Source organism: Hevea brasiliensis, chromosome 10 (assembly GCF_030052815.1).
Source record: "Hevea brasiliensis isolate MT/VB/25A 57/8 chromosome 10, ASM3005281v1, whole genome shotgun sequence".
Taxonomy (NCBI): Eukaryota; Viridiplantae; Streptophyta; class Magnoliopsida; order Malpighiales; family Euphorbiaceae; genus Hevea; species Hevea brasiliensis.
The window spans coordinates 93484684-93504634 of record NC_079502.1 but is presented as its reverse complement, the minus strand read 5'-3'; the positions used below and the strand labels follow the sequence as shown (position 1 = coordinate 93504634).

At 36.2% G+C, this 19951-nt stretch overlaps 3 protein-coding genes across 6 annotated transcripts; 2 read left to right on the top strand and 1 right to left on the bottom strand.

The window, feature by feature from the left end:
- Positions 1 to 5171: 5171 nt before the first annotated feature.
- On the top strand, positions 5172 to 10292 carry LOC110654628 (pentatricopeptide repeat-containing protein At5g67570, chloroplastic). 2 transcript variants are annotated; one of them, XM_021810661.2, is made up of 9 exons: positions 5173 to 5851; positions 5964 to 6155; positions 6926 to 7007; positions 7135 to 7326; positions 7422 to 7535; positions 8226 to 8319; positions 8401 to 8558; positions 8752 to 9165; positions 9312 to 10292. In XM_021810661.2, exons 1-9 carry the CDS (start codon positions 5274 to 5276, stop codon positions 10179 to 10181), a joined length of 2694 nt encoding a protein of 897 aa, XP_021666353.2. In that variant the 5' UTR covers positions 5173 to 5273; the 3' UTR covers positions 10182 to 10292. The 2 variants fall into 2 exon arrangements, with proteins under 2 accessions (XP_021666354.2, XP_021666353.2); XM_021810662.2 differs by lacking the exon at positions 8752 to 9165 and having other exon boundaries at positions 5172 to 5851.
- A 1209-nt stretch (positions 10293 to 11501) lies between these two features.
- Positions 11502 to 12593, top strand: LOC110654627 (uncharacterized). Its single transcript, XM_021810660.2, has one exon. It carries the CDS (start codon positions 11603 to 11605, stop codon positions 12125 to 12127), a length of 525 nt encoding a protein of 174 aa, XP_021666352.2. The 5' UTR covers positions 11502 to 11602; the 3' UTR covers positions 12128 to 12593.
- An 877-nt stretch (positions 12594 to 13470) lies between these two features.
- On the bottom strand, positions 13471 to 18925 carry LOC110654625 (telomere repeat-binding factor 2). 3 transcript variants are annotated; one of them, XM_021810657.2, is made up of 8 exons: positions 18754 to 18925; positions 17845 to 18048; positions 17315 to 17529; positions 16106 to 16190; positions 15651 to 15734; positions 15422 to 15451; positions 14495 to 14874; positions 13471 to 13765 (listed from the first exon to the last, which is right to left on the bottom strand). In XM_021810657.2, the coding sequence occupies exons 2-7, from the start codon at positions 17992 to 17994 to the stop codon at positions 14497 to 14499; spliced, it is 942 nt and encodes a 313-aa protein (XP_021666349.1). In that variant the 5' UTR covers positions 17995 to 18048; positions 18754 to 18925; the 3' UTR covers positions 13471 to 13765; positions 14495 to 14496. The 3 variants fall into 3 exon arrangements, with proteins under 3 accessions (XP_021666349.1, XP_021666348.1, XP_021666350.1); XM_021810656.2 differs by having other exon boundaries at positions 17845 to 18026; XM_021810658.2 differs by lacking the exon at positions 15422 to 15451 and having other exon boundaries at positions 17845 to 18026.
- Positions 18926 to 19951: the final 1026 nt, after the last annotated feature.

Here is a 19951-nt window from a genome sequence, read left to right as displayed (position 1 = left end):
AAACACTTCAGAAAACTAGTTTCAAAAGTCTTTCTAATCAACACTTCTAAGTAGCAGAGTAACAAACTGAATGAAGTTTCAGAGTTCTTTCGCTATAATAACTACCTCTCTTTTTTGCCCCTCCTCTGAACAGTTTTTCATGCAGGTATTTATAGGAATCGGGTGCTCCCCATGAAGGGTCAGGATTTATTTTGAGGGAGATGGAGGGTCAAGATTTCGAAGGATATGATTGGATGTTCAGGAATTAAAAGAGAATCAAAATGAATGGCTGAGATCACTCTTCAGCATATTTGTCCTTTTCTTCTTTCTATCTGACGGTCCCAAATCTTCTTGTCTGGAACGATCTGAGGGCTAAGAGCGAAAGACGCTGGTCTTGTCGTCTTCTCTCTTGATCCAAGGGTTCCGGGTTTGTCCTTACAAGTGAGATCAACGGTGGAGATTGGGATGTACAGGACTGTCATGACATACCGCACTGCACAAGATTGCGGGCGATTCTTAGGCGTGCGGTGGAGATCTCGTCTGCCACGCTTTAACTACCTCGGCTCTGATTCTGACGACGGTTATTTGGGATTTGTCTTATTCTTTTTGCCTTCCGATCCCTCCCACGCTCTTATTTCGATCTCTCATGCTGATCTCCCATCTTCCGATCTCTTATTCCGATCTTTCCCTTTCTCAGGTTCGGTCCGGTCAAAGCATTAATTTCCCCTCGATTCCCGAAGCGTCCGCTTCGTTTTCTGCTTAGCAATAAATGCTCATTTTCCCCCTATATATACCCCTGACGAAAGAGACTTCCCTTCATCCGATTCTACTCTCTTCCTCTTTACTTTTCAGTTCTAGCTGCTCCGGCTGTCGTTCCAGCCATGATTATGGTTTTTGATCCCTCTCCGATAAACTCCTTTGTTCCTCGACTAAAAATTTACGATCCCGGTGATCGAATAATAGCAATAACCTTATCTGATGATGGTGAGAGAACTGAATCAATTAACCGATCTGGATTGCGGACCTCGATCGTGCCGATCTCGAGTTGTTCCACCGGCATAATCGATTTAACCGATCTTGGCCAAGCAAATTGCCGATGTTCCACGACTTGGCGGTTGCCCTTCCGAGTTTATTCGGCTTCTCACCACATTGGGTGTTCCGACAGCGTCTTCCCTCCACATTGGGTGTTCCGACAGCGGGTAAAGCTCCGGTCGGCGACACCCTTTGGATCAGTCACAATGTTGACTATTGACATGGGCCTCTTTAGATAGGATGTTCCGCTGGTCTTTAGAGATCGGCCTTTTGATGTAATCAGATGTAATCCGATCTTCAGATCGCCCAAATGATGTAATTAGACTTTTGGAAATGTATTCCGATCTCTTGAGATCGCCCAAATGATGTAATCCGATCTTTTGGAAATAAAGATTTTATTTTGTCAATTATTATCTTATTAATTATTTTTCGAGCTCTAATATGATTATCCGATCTGATTCTTTACCTGAATGACACTTATCCGATCTGTAATTCGAAATGCCTGGATCTGCCGCTCTATAATTAACCGATCTCTTTATGGAATTTGGAGTGTTTGAGAGATGTGTCAGAACAGCTGGCGAATCCCGATGCATTGCCTGGGACATCGTGAGCATTAAATGCTCGGACGAGTATAAATAGGGGTAGGGGTTAGCCAGTTTCTCACTTATCCCATTTTCTGTCTCTCGCGAGCAATTCCAAAACTCTCCCGATTTTTCAAGCTCTTCCGACTCCGTTCAAGCTCCGGTAAGGGTTTTAATCCTTCTTTTAGCTTTAAGTTCTTTGTTTTCCTTAAAAATGAGCGGCGCCGAAGGTCAGAGAGCGGCAAGCCCACCTTCCATTCAGTTCTCGTGGTTGTCTGAAGAAGAAGAGGTGGTCGGGCCGAGCGCACAACCAGAACCTCCTAGGGTCTCCGTTCCAGCTCGAGGGCGGATTGCACCATCAAGGCATGCACCTACTTCAGGGAGGGAGAATCTTCCTATGGACGAGCTGCCATCGATCTTGCAAGAATCCGATCTGCAATCGTGTAGCCAGGAGTACAACATTGAGCCCGATTCATATGAACTTATCCGGTGTCACGGCGATCACCGAGCCGATCACTCCTTTGAAGAGAATGACATGGTTATGGTATACAAGGAACAGTTAAAGGCTGGTCTTCGGTTCCCTCTGGACGACTTCTTCAAGGAGGTCCTAAAATTTCACCGAGTGTGCATTGCCCAAATTCACCCTAACTCATGGCGGATCTTGGTAGCCTTCCAAGGCCTGTGCCAAGCTAAGGGAATCAGACCTACGGCTAAGGTGTTCGTTGAACTGCACAGGCTAACTCGCCGAAAGGACGACGAGCACTGGTTCTTTCAGGCGAAGCCTCATTGTGGGCTCTTTACTGATCTGCCCTCCTCCCTTAAGAATTGGAAGAACCGCTTCTTCATTCTGAGGAGTAAAAATCCGACCTGCTTTGAGGACTTCCCCCGTAGCTGGTGGCATCAGGGGCCCTTGATTCCGAAGCGTATTACCCTGAGCAAGGAGGAGAGCTTAATAGTGTTGGAACTGAAGAATCAGGCGGCCACTCTAAAGTACTCCTGTTTAGATGCGTGATCGCCGAGCTGCATCATTGGACGATGGAGTTAATCACGGGCGAAAGTCGCGGGCTTCAGCTCTCTGATCTCGGCATCGGTATTTTCTATTTCTCAGATCTTTGGACCTTAGCGATCTCACTGACCTCTTTTTTGTGTAGGTTCCAGGAAGCGGAAGAAAGAAAGAGAGATTTCCTGGAAAATAAAGGAGATGAAGCGTTCGGCACTACTTCAAACACCCGGCCATGAACCTGGGGAGACGCAAGGAGGCCCGCCCCGACCTTCGGGACCGCCGATCACAGAAGCTGTCCGATCTCCTCCTCAACGGGAAGAGCCGGCTCCACCTCCCCCAGTTGCTTCAAGCACAGAAGGGGGTCGTTCTCGACCTCCTGCGAGGCCCTCTTCTCGTGGCGCCCAAGTGCTTATCAATTCTCTAGAGAACAACCGGACAATTCGGGAGAACCCCGATTTTTCCAAAGTCTTGGGGTCTTCCATCTGCCTCCGGGAGGATCGGGACAGACTGTCTCCGGACAATTTTGACGACATCCTAACCCGCTCCATGAGTCTGAATGTAGAGTGCCTGGTGAACCAGCACATAGTTCGGGAAAAGGCTTACCGCCTGGGTAAGGAGGTCGAGAAGAAGAGTCAAGAAGTCGAAAGGAAGAGTCAAGAAGTGGCATCCCTCCGATCCCAACTCTCATCCGCTCAAGATTACATATCTCAAATTGAGGGGAGGATGAAGTACTATGAGGATAAGCTGGCCGAACAGACTCATGTTTTGGCTGAGAGGGATCATGCTCTTAGAGAAGTCCAGGCGCTCCGGGCCAACGAAGCTGCTCAGGTTGCTCATCTTACCGAGGAGCTTAAGGCAAAAGATGAAGAGATGGTGACAGGAATAGCCAGTGCTTACGTGAATGCTCATAAGGATCTCTTAGCTGAGCTCCAGAAGCGTTACCCAGAGGAGGACTTCTCTTGGATGGCCGACCTGGTTCCGGAGGCGAGGGTGAGGATAGTGAGGAGGAGGGTGAGGGAGAAGACGGACAAAATGTAGATCAGACTGGGGGTGATCCTCCAGCTGAATGACTTGTACAATTTTTTTGAAATGAAATGGAATGCCTCTTTTTGTTCAAAGAATGATTGTGATAGGAAAATCTCTAAATTACTTAATACTTGATTGTCTGAGTACATCGAAGTAACTGAAAGAGATTATTAACCTAAGTGTGAGAGATCGGAAAACATAATGAGCATGAGATCGATAGAGAATCAACGTTAATCGGGACTTGATTAAAATTGGAAATTTGGTGAACCCACTTAAAATCAAGATCATCATTACATCGGATTGGAATCTTAATTATTCCTAAACTTAAAATGAGAGATCGACAATAAGACCAGTGATATAAAGATCTAGTATTGATTCAATTTTGTTTGACAGGAGAGATCGGGAATGTAATCGACCGGTCAGGAAATTTGACAATTAGCTTGAGAGATCGGTGAGCGACTTGGCAAGACCTTAGATGATACGAGGGCTTAGCATTGATTCAATTCTCTGTGAAGAGAGATCGGTAATATGGCAAAGAGAGGTCGGAAATGTAGTTGGCTGGCAAAGAAAAATTTAGTGCTGGGGATCGGTTTCAAAGTTTATTAATTCTGGGGATCGGTTTCAAGATTTATTAATTCTGGGGATCGGTTTCAAGATTTATTAATTCTGGGGATCGGCCAAAATATGGTGTCGACAATATATTTAAAGAATTTTATTAGGTATATAATGAGATGAGAGTTATTATTGAACTGAGCTGTTCAGATTGCATATATATATATATATATATATATATATAAATAAGCAGGTCATCTAATAAAATTTTTTTTGATAAATATATTAAATTATTATTAATTAATTAAATAATAATAAATAATAAATATATATGAGTTTTCATAATTAGAAAAAAAAATTCTCTACATTTTATGCATTCTAAAATTTTAATACATTCTGAGACATGTTTAAGAAAAATGTCATTTCAACTAACACTTTTATAAACAATTTGGCATACTATAAAAATGTAAGTTTGATTTGTGGTTTCATGTGTACTGACCACACAATTGCCAGTAAAATTACTTTTTAAATAATCTGTTTTGTAATTATTAGTCAAATAATAAAATTATTTTTTCAATTGATATTTTCACAAGTAAACATTATATTTATAAATAATTTTAGATTTATATTATTTTGATAAAATATTTTTAAAAATATATTATTTAAATAATTAACCCCTGTTTAAATGTATAAAAAATAAAAAGGGGAAAATGATTTAAAAAAAAGATAATTTTTATCCAAAAAAAATAAAATAAATATTATTTTTCCTTATTATTTTCTTTTTAATTTTAAGAAAAAAAATAAGTGTGAAATGCTTTTATAAAACAAATATAAATTATTCTTTTACTTAATTTCTTTGTACAAGTATATAGAATAAAATTATAAATTCATTACAATTTTTTTAATCCTTTTGAAAAGAACTTTATCTTCATTTTTTTTTCTTTCGTCCAAATAAAAATAATAATAATAATAATAAAAGGAAATATTCTCTATTTTCTATCTTCTCTGAAACGTTTTCCTAGCATGGTGAAGGAGAAGGCTAGCTTAGCCATTTCACTTGTCTTCTTCTTCTTCCCTAGTTCACTCCCTTGCTTCTAGTCATGGAAGCTTCAACGGCTCCCTCCTCTTCTCCTTCAGCTCCCCAGTTTCAACCAAACATCGATGCCATCAAACGTAGGCTTCTCAGGAAAGGCGTATATCCAACTCCCAAAATCACCCGCGCTCTGCGCAAGAAAGAAATTCAAAAACACAACCGCAAACTCACCAAAATGGCACAAACCCAGCAACCCCCACCCCTCACCACCCCCCAAAAGCAAGCCCTCGCCGAGGAATCCCATTTCCAAACCTTGAAACGGGAATACAGATGCTTCACTAAGGCAATAAAAACAGAGACTCGGTCTGGCAGTAGCGGTTTGTTGGTGGGGAGGCCATGGGAGGGTATAGAGAGAGCGAGACTGAGAGAGTTTGCGAGTGGAAACAAGGAGTTCAATGGACCGAAGTTAAAGACGGAGAATTTGAGAGAATTGAAGGAAATATTTGAGGATGGTTTGACATGGGTTTTGGATAATGATATTGAAATTGAAGATGATGGTTGGCTGAGGAGCGAAAATAAACGGGAATTTGATCCATTCAAGAGAAGACGCAATGATAGGGAGGCAATTCGGTTTCTTGTTAATAGGTTTGTGATTGTGATGAACTTTTTTTTATATTATTTTTAAGTCATTTTGGATGATTTGCGGTTCCTTCTTTTTCTTTTTAGAAACAATTTGCTATTATTTTTGGGTGTTCAGATTAAGTAGCAGAGAGGTGACTCTGAGAGACTGGAAGTTAGCAAGGATAATGAAGCAGTCCGGGCTGCGGTTTAGTGAAGGGCAGTTGCTGAAGATTGTGGAGGAGCTTGGAGAAAAGGGAAAATGGGAACAAGCTATGGTTATCGTGAAATGGGTGTATAATGATAAGGATCGTAGAGATTGTAAGAGCAGGTGTTTTTTTGTTTTAGCTATATTTTTCAGTTTGTTTCAAGAATTCCGATTGTAGAGTTAGGTTGTGGTTGTTGGAAGTTGGCATATAATTGTTACTTTAAGGCCTATGCAGTGCTTGTCTATTCCTTTTAAAGTTTAATGAAGAAAAGTAGATGAGCAACTGGTCTTTCGGTTCAGATTAGCAATAGAAACAGAAATTGCACTAACTAATTTTTGCCAAACTAGGTCTCCTCCTCCAATGTATCTTATTCTTACCATTATTGCTTTGTTGAAAGAGGTGTGCACATTTCTCAAGCAAGTTTAATTAAACAAAGTCTAAGTTCGGTTTGGCATTGCTTTTGGAGCTGTTGCTGTGAAAATTATTTTTTTAAATATATTAGTTAAAAATTGATTTAAAATTAAATTTGAGATGTTTTAGTTATAAGACCACCCAAATAACAAAACACCTTTTTTTTTTTTTCAACAAATCTAAAAATGGTGATTTTTCTAAACAGTATTTTTAGCCCCTGAAATTCAATGCCAAAAGGGACCTAAGATGTCTTTGGGCAATTCATCGCATTTTCTGAAACTATGCATTAGATTGTACAAGATGCAACTTCAAATGCTTTTTTCTATTATTTCTTTCCAATATGGTTATCATCTAGTGTAGTCAAATTTATTTTTAACTGTCTATTGCATACTTCTTTTTTGTGCTTGGAATTGTGTAATTACATTGTAAACTAGTTAGAACTTTATGTTTTACCATAGAAAGTAATCAATTCTTTTTGTAGGTTTGTTTACACAAAACTCTTGTCAGTGCTCAGGAAGGAAAGAAGGCCCCAAGAAGCACTTCGCATTTTTAATTTGATGCGTGTAATTATTTGTAGAATATTCTTCTTCACACTTTTTTTTTTCTTGTAATTTTTAGTCTTTTTTTTTTTTAAATTATAGTTTACCTTTCTGATGTTGCTGGATTGATTCTTACTCATAAGTCTTTCAGGAAGACTACAATATATATCCTGACATGGCCGCATATCATATCATTGCTGTTACACTTGGTCAAGCTAGCCTTCTCAAAGAGCTGGTTAAAATTATTGAATGTCTGAGGCAGAAACCTTGTAAAAGAATTAATCATATGCACCTCAAGAACTGGGACCCAATCCTTGAACCAGATTTAGTTATTTATAATGCTGTAAGAAAGCATCATCTTGTCGTTGTTCAAACTTCCTGAGGTACTTTAATCTGCATATCAATAATAACTTAGTCATTTATGACCTGTTTTGCTAGGTACTGAATGCCTGTGTTCCGTCCCAGCAGTGGAAGGGGGTGTCATGGGTGTTTGAGCAGTTGAGGAAGAGTGGTCTTAAGCCCAATGGAGCTACATATGGATTAGCTATGGAGGTAATTTTTGGATCAATACATCTGTAGACATATTCTACTAGACATTGATCTTCACAAGTCTTTGTTATACTTCCTAGATGAGTAACAAAAGCAGTTATACTCTGTAATGTATGCCTTGTTAGCAAGAGGCCGCGGGGGGGTTGGGGGGGGGGGGGGGTGTGGGGGTTGTGGTGTGGGTTGGATGTGTTGGGGTAGGGGGAGGGAGGGAGGGGGAGGGATGGGGAAAAAGAGGGATGTTACCCTTGAGAACTTGTTTGGGAGGAGATGAGTGATGGGGAGGGAAGGTTAAGTTGCATTCCTGTCTTTCCCCCAAATTAGCATGCAAGTGTGGGGAAGGTAAATTACCTTTTCTTTTTTTTGCTCCTTCCCAAACAAGAAGAGATTTAAATCTAACCTTCTCTCCTTCCCCTTCTCTTTCTTCTTCCCCACCCAAATAGAATGTAAGAAAAGATGAAAAGTAAATAGTAATTAGTCTTATCTGCATTCGTTTTTAATAAGTTGTATACCCAGCAGTGAAAGGCTGATGCTGAGACTTCAAAATGTTAATTGTCAGAGGTACAATTTTCCGTATTGATAAGGAAACTTGGGATGTTATTTTGGCTAAGAAAATGAATTTCTTCATGAAAGGTGCCATTTTCCCTCAAATTATGTTTATGCAATCAAGTCTTACAGGAGTTGCTTTTTTAAAAGGTAATGTTGCATTCTGGCAAGTACAACCTTGTCCATGAGTTATTTAGGAAAATGAACCGAAGTGGAGAAGCTCCGAAAGCACTTACATATAAAGGTAGTTTACTTGGTCCCTTTTTTTCCTTTTGTGGAAGGTGTTAATTTTGATGTCTGATGCATCTATCTTGGGACTTCCTAGTTCTTGTCAGAGCTTTTTGGGAGGAAGGTAAAGTCAATGAAGCAGTGGAAGTAGTGAGAGATATGGAACAAAGAGGAGTGGTTGGAACAGCCAGCGTATATTATGAATTATCTTGCTGCCTTTGCAACAATGGGAGGTGGCAAGATGCTATTCCGGAGGTTAGTCTTAAATTGTATCATTTGAATATGTTGCTCTTGGACTTTACATTGGTTAGATATGGCATTGCTGATTCATGTCTCATTTTAGTTAGCTTTTGATTCTCTTGTGTTGTGACTTGTGACCTATATGGCTAAGCTGTAGCTAATCTTTTATAGGCCAAAAAATTTCATTTTCTTTATAATAAACTTGCAGGTTGAGAAGATGAAAAAACTTTGTTATAAGAAACCTTTGGAGGTTACATTCACTGGCATGATAATGTCTTCCCTAGATGGTGGACATGTCAATGATTGCATTTCTATCTTTGAATACATGAAAACACAATGTGTCCCTAACATAGGGACCATAAATATTATGTTGAAAGTCTATGGCCGGAATGATTTGTTCTCGGAAGCCAAGGAGTTATTTGAGAAAATTAAGAGAGCCAGTGGCAGTGCTACTTCCTCTGTACCCGATGAGTACACATATAGCTCAATGCTCGAGGCAACTGCTAGTGCACTTCAGTGGGATTACTTTGAAGTTGTGTACAAGGACATGGTCTTCTCTGGGCATCAACTAGATCAATGCAAGCATGCATCACTACTTGTGAAAGCATCTAGAGCTGGAAAGGTGGTTATGCATGTCTTTGATCTTTGAAGTCTTGTCATTTAAATTTTCACATCATTGATCGTATGATCCGATTATCTTAAATTACTGCAGGAGCTCAATTCATAATTAGATATTAATTCTACTTGCTTGCTTTTTTCTTAATACAGGGTCATATTCTGGAGCATGCATTTGATTCAGCTTTGGAAGCTGGAGACATTCCTCATCGTTCCCTATTCACTGAAATGGTGTATGAAGCCACAACTCAACAGAATTATGAGAGAGCTCTCATCCTGATAAACACTATAGCTCATGCCCCATTTCAAATCAGTGAAAGGCAGTGGACAGCTCTTTTTCAAAAGAATGATGATAAAATCACTAAGGATATTTTAGAGAAGCTGCTCCATGTACTTGGTAATTCTGATGTGGCATCAGAGCCTACAGTAGCAAACTTGTCAAGATCACTGTGTTCTCTATGTGAATGTGGCACATCAGCATACTTATTAAGATCCATTGCTTCGGACATTGAAGACGCGGATGGTTTAGGTTTGGATATTGACAGTAAGGAAATGATCAGTGACGAGAGAAGGGAGATCCCAATTTCTTGTGCAAATACAGTAAATGGAACTCCAGAGATGCAAGAGGATGAGATTGTTGATAAAACTGATGGTGCATATGGCAAGTTCAGTGTTAATCACTACAGTACTGGCAGAGAGGGTGGTGAGGATAGATATGAGATCTCTAGCTCACAAAACTGCTCCAGTATTGACCAAGATGGAATATCCAACTATACAAGCATGGAGGCTTTTGTTAATGATGTGGCATCTGGTTCATCTACTGATCATTTAGATGGACCTTTCCAAGATTTTGATCAGATGGAATATGAAATACCCATAAATCAAATTGATGATTCTCATGCATCTAATTTGCCATCAGCAAATGAAATACTGGATGCCTGGAAGGAAAGCAGGAAAGGTGGGATATTCTTCCCCTTCCAACTTGGGCATAAGAATGGCCCAATTTCTTTGCAAAAAATGTAAGATAAATTAAGCATTGGCATACTGAACTACTGACTGCCTCTAATCTTCTCTTGGTGCTTGTGAAGTGCAAAATAGTATCAAAGAAATATGATGCTTGCATTACATATTAAATATACTGTGCCATTGCCTGGATATCCCTAAACCCCTTCCATAAAGGTATGTTGCATTGATCACTCTTGGAATGTCTCTGAATTAAAATTAGATAAACACCCATCTAGTCCATTATGAAAAGTATACAAGCACTTTGTAATATTTTTTTTAATTATCATACTTTATTTAATGGACAATAAGAAACTACATGTAATATCTATGCATTATAAAATTCATTAAGTGGCAATATACTTATATTATATGGATACTCTAAAGCTAGTTTTATAAAGTAATGGATTTTTTTCTTAAAGAATGTAAAATCTTGTGAGAATTTTAAAGTTTTTGGAAATTTTTAAAATTTTATCTTCTAATTTATCAAATTGATTGATTGAGAATATTTTTTTAAAATTTTCAAATATATTTAAAAAATTTTCAGATTCAAAAATATATATATAAAAAAAAAGCTTATTTTACTCATCTACATTGAAATAATATATGTGTGTGTGGGGAAGTCACAAATATGTTTTCAAATAAAGTATGGTACTTTTAACTTAAAAATTATAAAAATAAAATATTAAAAATATCAAAATATAAAATTTATTAGAAAAAATATTTCTTTTAATATTCACTAATAAGTTGACAGAATATTAAAACTTGCAACTTAAAAAAAAAAGGATGTTCACTTGGTGGCTATTATAAATCATAAATGATTTTTTATGTTTTTGAATGATTTAAATTGTTTCTATATTAATAATAATAAATTTTTTTTATTTAAATGAATTTGTTATAAAATTAAAATACAAAAAATTTATTTATTAAATTTATAAGTCCTATATATTTATATATAAATTCCATGATAAGAATTTCAATACCCCAGTGCCATCAAGATTTCAAATCTCAAGAAAAACTTTCATAAATAGTCTAAGAAAACCATATTTTACAAAAACTCTCATAAAAAGACTCAATATATCTCATGGAAGAATAAAAATAAAAATAAAAATAAAAATAAATTATGAAAAATAAATTTATATTTAAAAAATTTAAAAGGCATAAATTAACAAATCTCGATAGATTTATTTTTTATTGAAATTAAAAAAAAAAAAAAAAAAAAAAAAAAAAAAAGATGATATTGCCAACCAATGGAAGAGCCATGAGTGGCCCAAAAACAATTGATTTCAATCCCCATTTTAAATAGGTCCGATTCTGATTTCAAACCAGACCAGGCCCATCTCTAGATTTACCCTAGCTAAGCTTCCTTGTTCGCTCTGCATACTCCAAAATGTCTACCTTACTGATCCAATAAAATAAACCCTCTCAAATTCTCCGCAAAAATGCGCTCTGTAACCACAAAAATGAGCTCCAAATCCTTCATCAGACTCTTCACCTTCACTCCAAAACCCATCTCTCGTTCCCTCTGCACTGCTTCTGCAACCTCCACTGCCTCCGAGACTCGAACCCAGAAACTTGAGCGCATTGCCGACGAGCTCCTTGACCTTACTAAGCTCGAGAGACACGATTATGCGATTCTCTTCCGCCACAAAATGGGACTCCATCGTTATGGCCCCGCTCTTTCTGGGACCGTTTTATCGGGCCCAGCTGCCCCTGGATCCGCACCGGCGGATGCCAAGCCAGCGGCGGAGAAGACGGTGTTCGACATTAAACTGGAGAAATTCGATGCCGCGGCGAAGATCAAGATTATAAAAGAAGTTAGGACTTTTACAGATTTGGGTTTAAAGGAGGCTAAGGATTTAGTGGAGAAAGTGCCTGTGGTTTTGAAGAAAGGGATCACTAAAGAGGAGGCTAATCCCATTCTTGAGAAGCTCAAAGAATTGGGGGCTACTGTGGTACTGGAATGAAATTTCTTCCTTCTTTTTTTTTATTTTCCATTCTGGGTTCTCTGTAATTTTTGTTCTGATGTAGAATACTACAATATTTACCATAATTGATAACTGGAAATCATTATTGGAGCACTAACTTGGCAGGTGGTGTCAATGTTTTTCCTGGATTTTTTTTTCTGTTGCTGAGGTTTTCAGTGTTGAGGTGATTATCTGCTTCATGATTAGCTTTGAGCTTTGGGATTGAATATTAATGAGAAGAAATTCTGCATGAGTTCAAGGGGTTAGTTGATCATGTGAAAGTGATGCTATTCTTTTTGAAATGAGATCATCTTGAACTGCTTGCTGCTTGATGCACAGTAGTAGCTTGTAGTTGAGTCGATGAGTTTATTTTGGCATGTAGAGTTGTTAAAACTATGTTTATGTAAACATTATCTTTAAGTGTTTGTGATAAATGAAAATGTTAGGATAACCATCAAGGATTCAATGTTATGGTCTTACTCTCATGTCATTCCTTTTACACCATCTTCACCATATGTTTATACTATAAGGTTTACCATGAAAGCAACATCTATGTGATTTGTTGAGAGGCAATTCTCCTTTCATCATCTTTCTCTGAATTGACACAATCATTCATTGCATAAAGGATGAAACCGTACATAATGTCATTTTCTCTTTTGGTTTTGTGATAAATTCTGTATTTCATTCCATAATATTTATGGTTACCGATGTATACAAATTCCCTGACATTTTAGGGACTACACCTTTTATCCTTAATCCAAATGCAACCTCTACACTCCGGGGCTTGAAAACGATGGATTCCTGAAAAAAACCCAAATGCATTCTCTCTCTCTCTCTCAACAATTAATTGGTTTGGGAATTAAGAAGACTAGGTAAAAAGATTTTTAGCAGGACTTTTTAACTTGTTGAACTTATTGAAGGATTGGATTTCAATCCTTGGTTCTTTTGAAGAACTAGATATGGGGGAAAATATTGCACTAAGAATTTTATTGATAATAATTATTTGAATAATGAAATGTGCTGGTAGGAAGAAAAGGTTGATCAAGATGAGGGAAGCATCTAAGGACGTATCATTAGATATGTGGACTTCTTATCCGAGTTTGCCATTTTGGTTTTCATTTGCCTTCAACTGAAACTCGAAATCTTATAGTATTAAAAATGACTGAAGTATTGCTAAGCCAAAACTCATTAGATAGTGCCATGTTGTTCTGTGAATCACGACCTATCTATAAAGTGTAACTTACATGAAGATTTTCCCATTTTCTTCTGAACTCTGACATACATATGCAGCAATCCACAAGTATGCACACATACATGCAGAAGAAATTAAAGAGAGAGATGCATTTACTTTAAAATCACTCTTCCACTGGATTGACTAACCATAAAAAATACATGCATATAATAGCCAATCTAGTGCTCTATTTCTGATTGTCTACTCTTCCCTCATTATAAAGTTTTGAAGTAAAAAACAAAAAACTATATATTTCCAACGAAAGGAACATGCCTTCATAGTTTTTGCATTTGCGAGAAGACAAACCTCATTTACAGTTATGTACACATTAGGGGTTTCATACAGCTGCACCTGAAAAGTCCGATGCATATTTTCATGCCCACATCCCTTTGAAGAACTCAAAGTCACTGCAAAAGATACAAGCAGGATCAACAGCAATAAGAAACACAAATAGTGATTCTTTCCCTTTGTTATGAGTTATGGGTTTCGATTTGTTGTGGGGAAGTATTTGATTTTATGGATTTGGACTAATCAATGGAGAGGAAGGATGATTGTCATGCATTCATGGCGAAGAAAGCTAGGAGTGAGACAACTGATCACCATGAAAGCCGGGATAAAGCATTGGGAAGGGAAGAAGGGAAAGAATGACAACAAGAGTTGTCATTTAGGGCTTTGTTTCTTTTTTCTTTTTTTTTTTAAATATTGGTGAAAGTACGGGTAATTGTGTTTTTTCCACACAATTTAACAGCAATTTAGTTTGCTTTTGGATGTAAGGACTTATTTGTTAACAAAGTTAAACATTATGGACTCAATTGTCAGGTACTAAAAACAGAGGGATTGACTTGTGTATTTTGACATAATTCAAGGACTATTATGTACAATATCCCTGAATTGAATTAACCTGATTGTTGGATGAAATTTTATGAAGTTCAGCGTATATCCTTGAAAAAAAAATTAAAATAATAGAAAATAAAACATAAACTGAGAAAATTATAAATAAAATAATTCAAAACTCAGGCCTTTCAAACATCCACTAAATCACCTGAATTTTTCATTTGTAGGGCTCAAACAAGAAGTAAAAACCATGAAAACATTTTCTAAGTTGAATACTTATCTACAGCTTATGGTAAAAATACCTTTAGGAAGACTTGCTGAGAACAGCATTCAATAGATGGCGCGTCCTATACTTGAATGCCTTCATTGCGGCTTTGGCAAAAACTTGTGCTGCTTCAGCTTCAGCTTCTGCTGCCTCAGCTTCCCTTGCTGCCTCTTCAGCCTCTGCAATTGCAGCTTCTGCCTCTGCAACTGCCTTCGCTGCAGCTGCAGCAGCCTCGAGGGCAGTCATGCCCCTAATCTTTGATAGCTCTTGATCAACCAGGGATTTAGTCAGGATTTTGGTGTTACTCTTCTCTGATTTTGAAGAATCCTTCTGCTTTCCCTCTGCAAGTAAGTGGGGCGTGTTTCTTCTTCCTTCAGAAACTGTTGAACTAGGTGCAATCCTGTACTTATGCTTTACCTATCATTTGTCAAAACAAACAAACAAAAACAACAAGATGAAATGATCATCTTATGATCATATAACACACTCTTTCTAATAGTATTTTTCCAGTTTCATGGGCTCAAAAACACTCTTTGAAAATCCTTTCCACATTATGAATGTGTTACTGAGTCCACAGTAGCTAACCACTATTCTTTAAACCAAATTTTTAAAGTTTTCTATCCGCAACTTTTCATAACTATTTTCTGCTAACACCTTTCAGAAAATCTGTGACCGACAATGGCCAAGCATTTTCACCACAATTTCACTGTCATGCACCCTAGACTTCTAGAAATGACATTGAAAAAAAAAAAAGGAATTAATAGTTACTTTGGAGGCAGTGGATGTAATTTTAATTAGCTTCAAGTGGTCAGAAAATGTTCACGTTTTATGACCCTAACAAAGTGATTATGAAGGACAGAGCTGGCACAGCAGAAAAGAGAAAGAGAAAAGTTGAAATACATAGGAAATAAGTTCAGAAATAAAGAGATAGTGCTTGCAGAAATTTAAGGCTTACAGATCGTACCCAGTGTACTATAGGTCTATTGCAGCAGAACTATAGAGAAAGAAGAAAAGAATAAGTGAAAATAATCAGCAGAATTATAGATTTATGCTACTGATTTTCCCAAAAAATATATATATATATTTTCTACCAAGGACACTTGCTCTTAGACTACAAATTTGCCTTAGATTTCCAAAAAGGAAACATTTTTTTTCAAGCCAAGATAGAGCTGCAGCCTGCAGCATCAAATTACCTTGACCAACTTTCCATTTGCAGCCAGAAGCTTTAATTTTCCTGCCAATAACTTCCTGAGATTTGAGGGTGCACAGTATTTTTCCTACAAATTTAAAAGCTGATAAGGTCAAAATCAGTTTGAAAAAATATATTAGTTTATGAAAAAAAGAATGGCAGTCTTGACTTTATTTTATTCCAAAATCAGCACACACTATTATTTTCTCATGCATATAGTTAATTTTAAATTCAAGAAACAAAATCTCTGGTTTACATTATTTATATGGACAATTATTAGGGAGGGAGAAAAGGAGGCTGTGAGAGACCAAGCGAGCGCAGACGGGAGAGGGAGAGAGAAAGTAGAGCAGAAAAGATAAAATCTTCACATTATGTAAGCATGTAGTACCACTTTCTTGAGTATTTCATCCAAAAAAGCAAAACAAACAAACTTCCCCAAAGAAATATATGTGAATGTACCTCTATGTACGAAGCAATTGAAGCCCTGTCAGTACCACTTGGCTCCTTCAATGTTGTAATAGCCTCTAATATTAGATTATCCAACCTACAACCACAAAAGTTGTCCCAACAGAGTTAATCATTAAAAGGACAATGTGATTTCCAATACAACAATATCAGGAACTTGAACCACAATAATCTCCCACCTTCACTTTCAAGCAAGTTGCAGGAAATTGTAGCTTTCTTTCTCTGAATGTACAAATCATTCATAGATCATAACAATCAAGGTTCTCAGTTCTCACAAACTTTGATATCATTCTATCTATGTCACGGATGGCATTTTCTACATAAACAAAATATCCTATCTCACCAATCACCATTTAAATAATAATGTCTTCATTTAAAATGTCTCCTAAAAATTTGTAGTCATTTACATTATTTTGCCACCCCAAATGAATTTGACATAATTAAATACAAAAACAAAATCTGTAGACCCTAGTGGTCATGCAAATGACACAAGGGCCAAGTGGGGCATTAAAGTGTTTGGAGGAAGAGAAAGCGGCAGGGAAAGACAAACAAGTCACAAGGAGCTGATAACATTTTGTCCAACAGGGCTGTATATGTCCCAGTTTAGAATAAAAGGTATTTTATTAACAAGGCTAGTGAATTTAAAATGGTTATCCGGTTCACATATGCTCCCAAAAGTAAAAATTCTTATGCTACTTTTTTTGCTGCTTCTGATTCAGTTTTTGAATCCATGAAGCTCATGAATCAGTCCATCAGCAAACTTAAGAACAGCCTAAAAAAGCTATGAGAACTTCATGTAAGAGGACTTATGGGCATAACTTTAAATTTCTTGTTGAATTAATGTGCTCGTTATCGTGCCATGAAGAGAAAAAGAACTAGTTTACAATACTTTTTTTTTAAAATTTTTTTATTGACCTTCATCAACAAACATATTTCATGCTGAGATTCTTTTCATTTATAACAGCCTGTTTACAGATTGTTGGTCACAAAATTGAACCCTGTTTGGGACAGCCTAACCCACTCCCCAGCTTGTCCATGTAAAATACTTGGCTGCACCTATTGAATTATATGATATACGCATAAACCATTTGATATGATTCCAATTAAGGAAAAAAAATACCCACATTACAAGCCACCATCAAAGAAATTCATATTCAGTAAATTAACAAAGTGCAAATATCATGTCATCAGAAGGAATGTAACCTTGCAAGTAGTTCTTTTGAACCAACATTCCTCGGTGTTCCACTAGAAATTGCTATAGGCTTAGCATCAACAATTTCTTCATTTCCTTGAACTATAACGCTCAAAGCCTTAGGATTATCATCACGTTTAGGGGTCTGTGCACTCTTTTTAAGTGCAAGCTTAGCCTTCTGCCTGGACCCCCATATTGCAGTTACATTTATATTTCTCCATTTATCCTGTCCAGAATTAAACCGCATGGTTAATACACTATAAACAGCACCCTAAAAATCATATAAATAAAGACAGCTATTTTTTCTTGTACTTGGGAAACTTGTAAAGGGAAAGAAGCGTGGCTGGGATTTGAACCTTGAGCTTCTGTGTTGAGACCAGCACTTAACCACAGAAATACTAGCCTTTTTTTTTTTTTTTTTGCATCAATAAGGTTGCAATAAACAGAACCTAAACACATAAAATTCTTGGTATTTAACCAGAAAAAGGTGAGCTTTTTTACCATACATTAATACACGTACTAAAGGTTTTGATCGTAATACCTTCAAATCAACATTTGACCTTAGCCGCAAGATGGCACTAAACTCAGGATCCACAAGTATTGTACGCCATTTGCCTGTCCCATGCTTAAGCACTCCAGCTTTAAGAGCTGCCTCTTCTTCTGCTGTCCACTTTTGCTTAGGAGCACCCATCAAGGGAGGTTCAACAATCTCACAGCAAATATCTGCACAGTTGAATTCTGCCACCTTTAAACAAATCCGCCCATATAAATATAATCAAACACCAAATAGTACACGAACCTTGGACATACTTCGACCAAAGCACAACACCACCAACGAGCACTTAAATTAACAGGAAATATGTAACAAGAAGATAACATTTTCAAAAAAAAAAAAAAGCAGCAAAACAATTGCCCGGCAAGTTGGGCCTATAGAGGCAGTGACAAATTCCTTCAACATTGAATTTGTGAATGCATACCAGTACAGAAAAGTAGATAAAATTAATTTGCCTACTCTCTTAGTGACAAAATCGAAATCGATAGCACTTCTTTAAGCTGGAATTAAGCAACAAAGTATATAAGCTAAAATTTGATACAACAGAAATTTTCTTCCAGTACCCATTTCCACAATGGATTTCTATAAATTATGTTCAGATTAGGTAAAATCAAGCCTTTCCTCTACACACATCACATAAGAAAGAAAAAACAAAAACGCTTATGGCATAGAACTAAGCAACCCAATAAGGCAAGAACTCCCGTTTCTTTGCAGTTAGACCTGAATCCTGATTCAATTAAAATCAAGGAAATTTTACCACAGATCACACAAGAGATGAATAAATTCAGCTGATAAATTGAAAAACACAGAATCTGATCATCATATATTTGGAGAAGAAGAAACCAAATGGAAAACCAAATTGCTGTGAAGTTTTTGGTTGGTGTGTGGGGGTAGTACCTAATCAGAGGAACCAACGATAAGTTGGAAGAGAATGTGAGAGAAGTGAAGAATTCACATGAGGATCATCCTGAAAATTTTTTTACGTTTCTGGGATTTGCAGACAAGAAAGTGAAAAATACATAAATGAAAGGACTTTATTTTTGGCCGTTCAATGGAAATGTAAAATAATCTCATGCCCCTTGGTTCCTCCTCTGCAACTATGTAATACATGTTTCTTCACTTCGGCCCCTGAAGTTTTTAAAATTTTCAAAAGTTCCCAATATTATTTACATGAAATCCAAATACACCCAAAATTGCTCAAATATTCCTAGCCAACGTTCTTAAATATCCTTGATTTTAAAATATTTTTTATATTATTTTTCATAGATTAAAATTATATTTTTTAAACAATTTTAAATAATACAAATTTAATACATTTAAAAAAATATTTTTAAAATATTTTTAATAAAATTAAATCTAACTAATAAATGAATGAATATTTAACCAAAAATATATTATTAGGAATTTCTTGTTTCTATAAGTTTGCATTCAAATCAAAGAACATTTAAAAAATAAATAGAGTGCGTCTATAAAGAGCTCAACCTTATATAAATTTAAAAATTTTTATATATAAATTTATAAACTTTACATAGATATTTTAATTAATTTTACGTATATATCAATATAAATATTTAATTTAATTATAATTAAACTCATTTTCATATAAATTTAAATTTATATTAAATGCATCCTTCTTTATTTTAAAATATAATTATTTAAATGACATATTTAATTTAAATAGTCTGTTTTATAAAAAAACCTACTTTAAAAATGTAATTTAATTGAGTTACGGTTATATAATTACTTTTTGTATAATTAAGAAAACGAAAGTTTTGACTTTTCAAAAAGTCAAAATATGTAACCAATAAAACAAATAAATTTTAAGCAATTCTTAAAAACTTAAAATTTTTGAAATAATTTATTTCCAATTAAACAAACCCTAATTATGAAATTAAATATAAATATTTGGAGAATTGTTATAGATAGAATTGAATATAATATAAAATGAGAAGCATTTCTTTCATATATCTTAAGGTAGAAGGGCATATTTGCAATTTTTGAGACAGGTCAACAAAATCTTTTTGGCTAAGAGTTGAAATTAGCTCCATAATTTTATTTTTAAAAGTCTTCATATTTTTAATTTAGTTTAATTAAG

What these genes read in the sequence shown, in the direction of transcription:
- LOC110654628 (XM_021810661.2), top strand. Translation starts at nt 5,274, where the DNA reads ATGGAAGCTTCAACGGCTCCCTCCTCTTCTCCTTCAGCTCCCCAGTTT. An exon ending in CGTAGAGATTGTAAGAGCAG is followed by an intron (nt 6,156 to 6,925) that starts GTGTTTTTTTGT and finishes TTCTTTTTGTAG; the next exon opens with GTTTGTTTACACAAAACTCT. An exon ending in AAGCATCTAGAGCTGGAAAG is followed by an intron (nt 9,166 to 9,311) that starts GTGGTTATGCAT and finishes TTCTTAATACAG; the next exon opens with GGTCATATTCTGGAGCATGC.
- LOC110654627 (XM_021810660.2), top strand. Translation starts at nt 11,603, where the DNA reads ATGCGCTCTGTAACCACAAAAATGAGCTCCAAATCCTTCATCAGACTC.
- LOC110654625 (XM_021810657.2), bottom strand. Translation starts at nt 17,994, where the DNA reads ATGGGTGCTCCTAAGCAAAAGTGGACAGCAGAAGAAGAGGCAGCTCTT. An exon ending in TCAAAAGAACTACTTGCAAG is followed by an intron (nt 16,191 to 17,314) that starts GTTACATTCCTT and finishes TTGTGGTTGTAG; the next exon opens with GTTGGATAATCTAATATTAG. An exon ending in CAAATGGAAAGTTGGTCAAG is followed by an intron (nt 15,452 to 15,650) that starts GTAATTTGATGC and finishes CTTTCTCTATAG; the next exon opens with TTCTGCTGCAATAGACCTAT.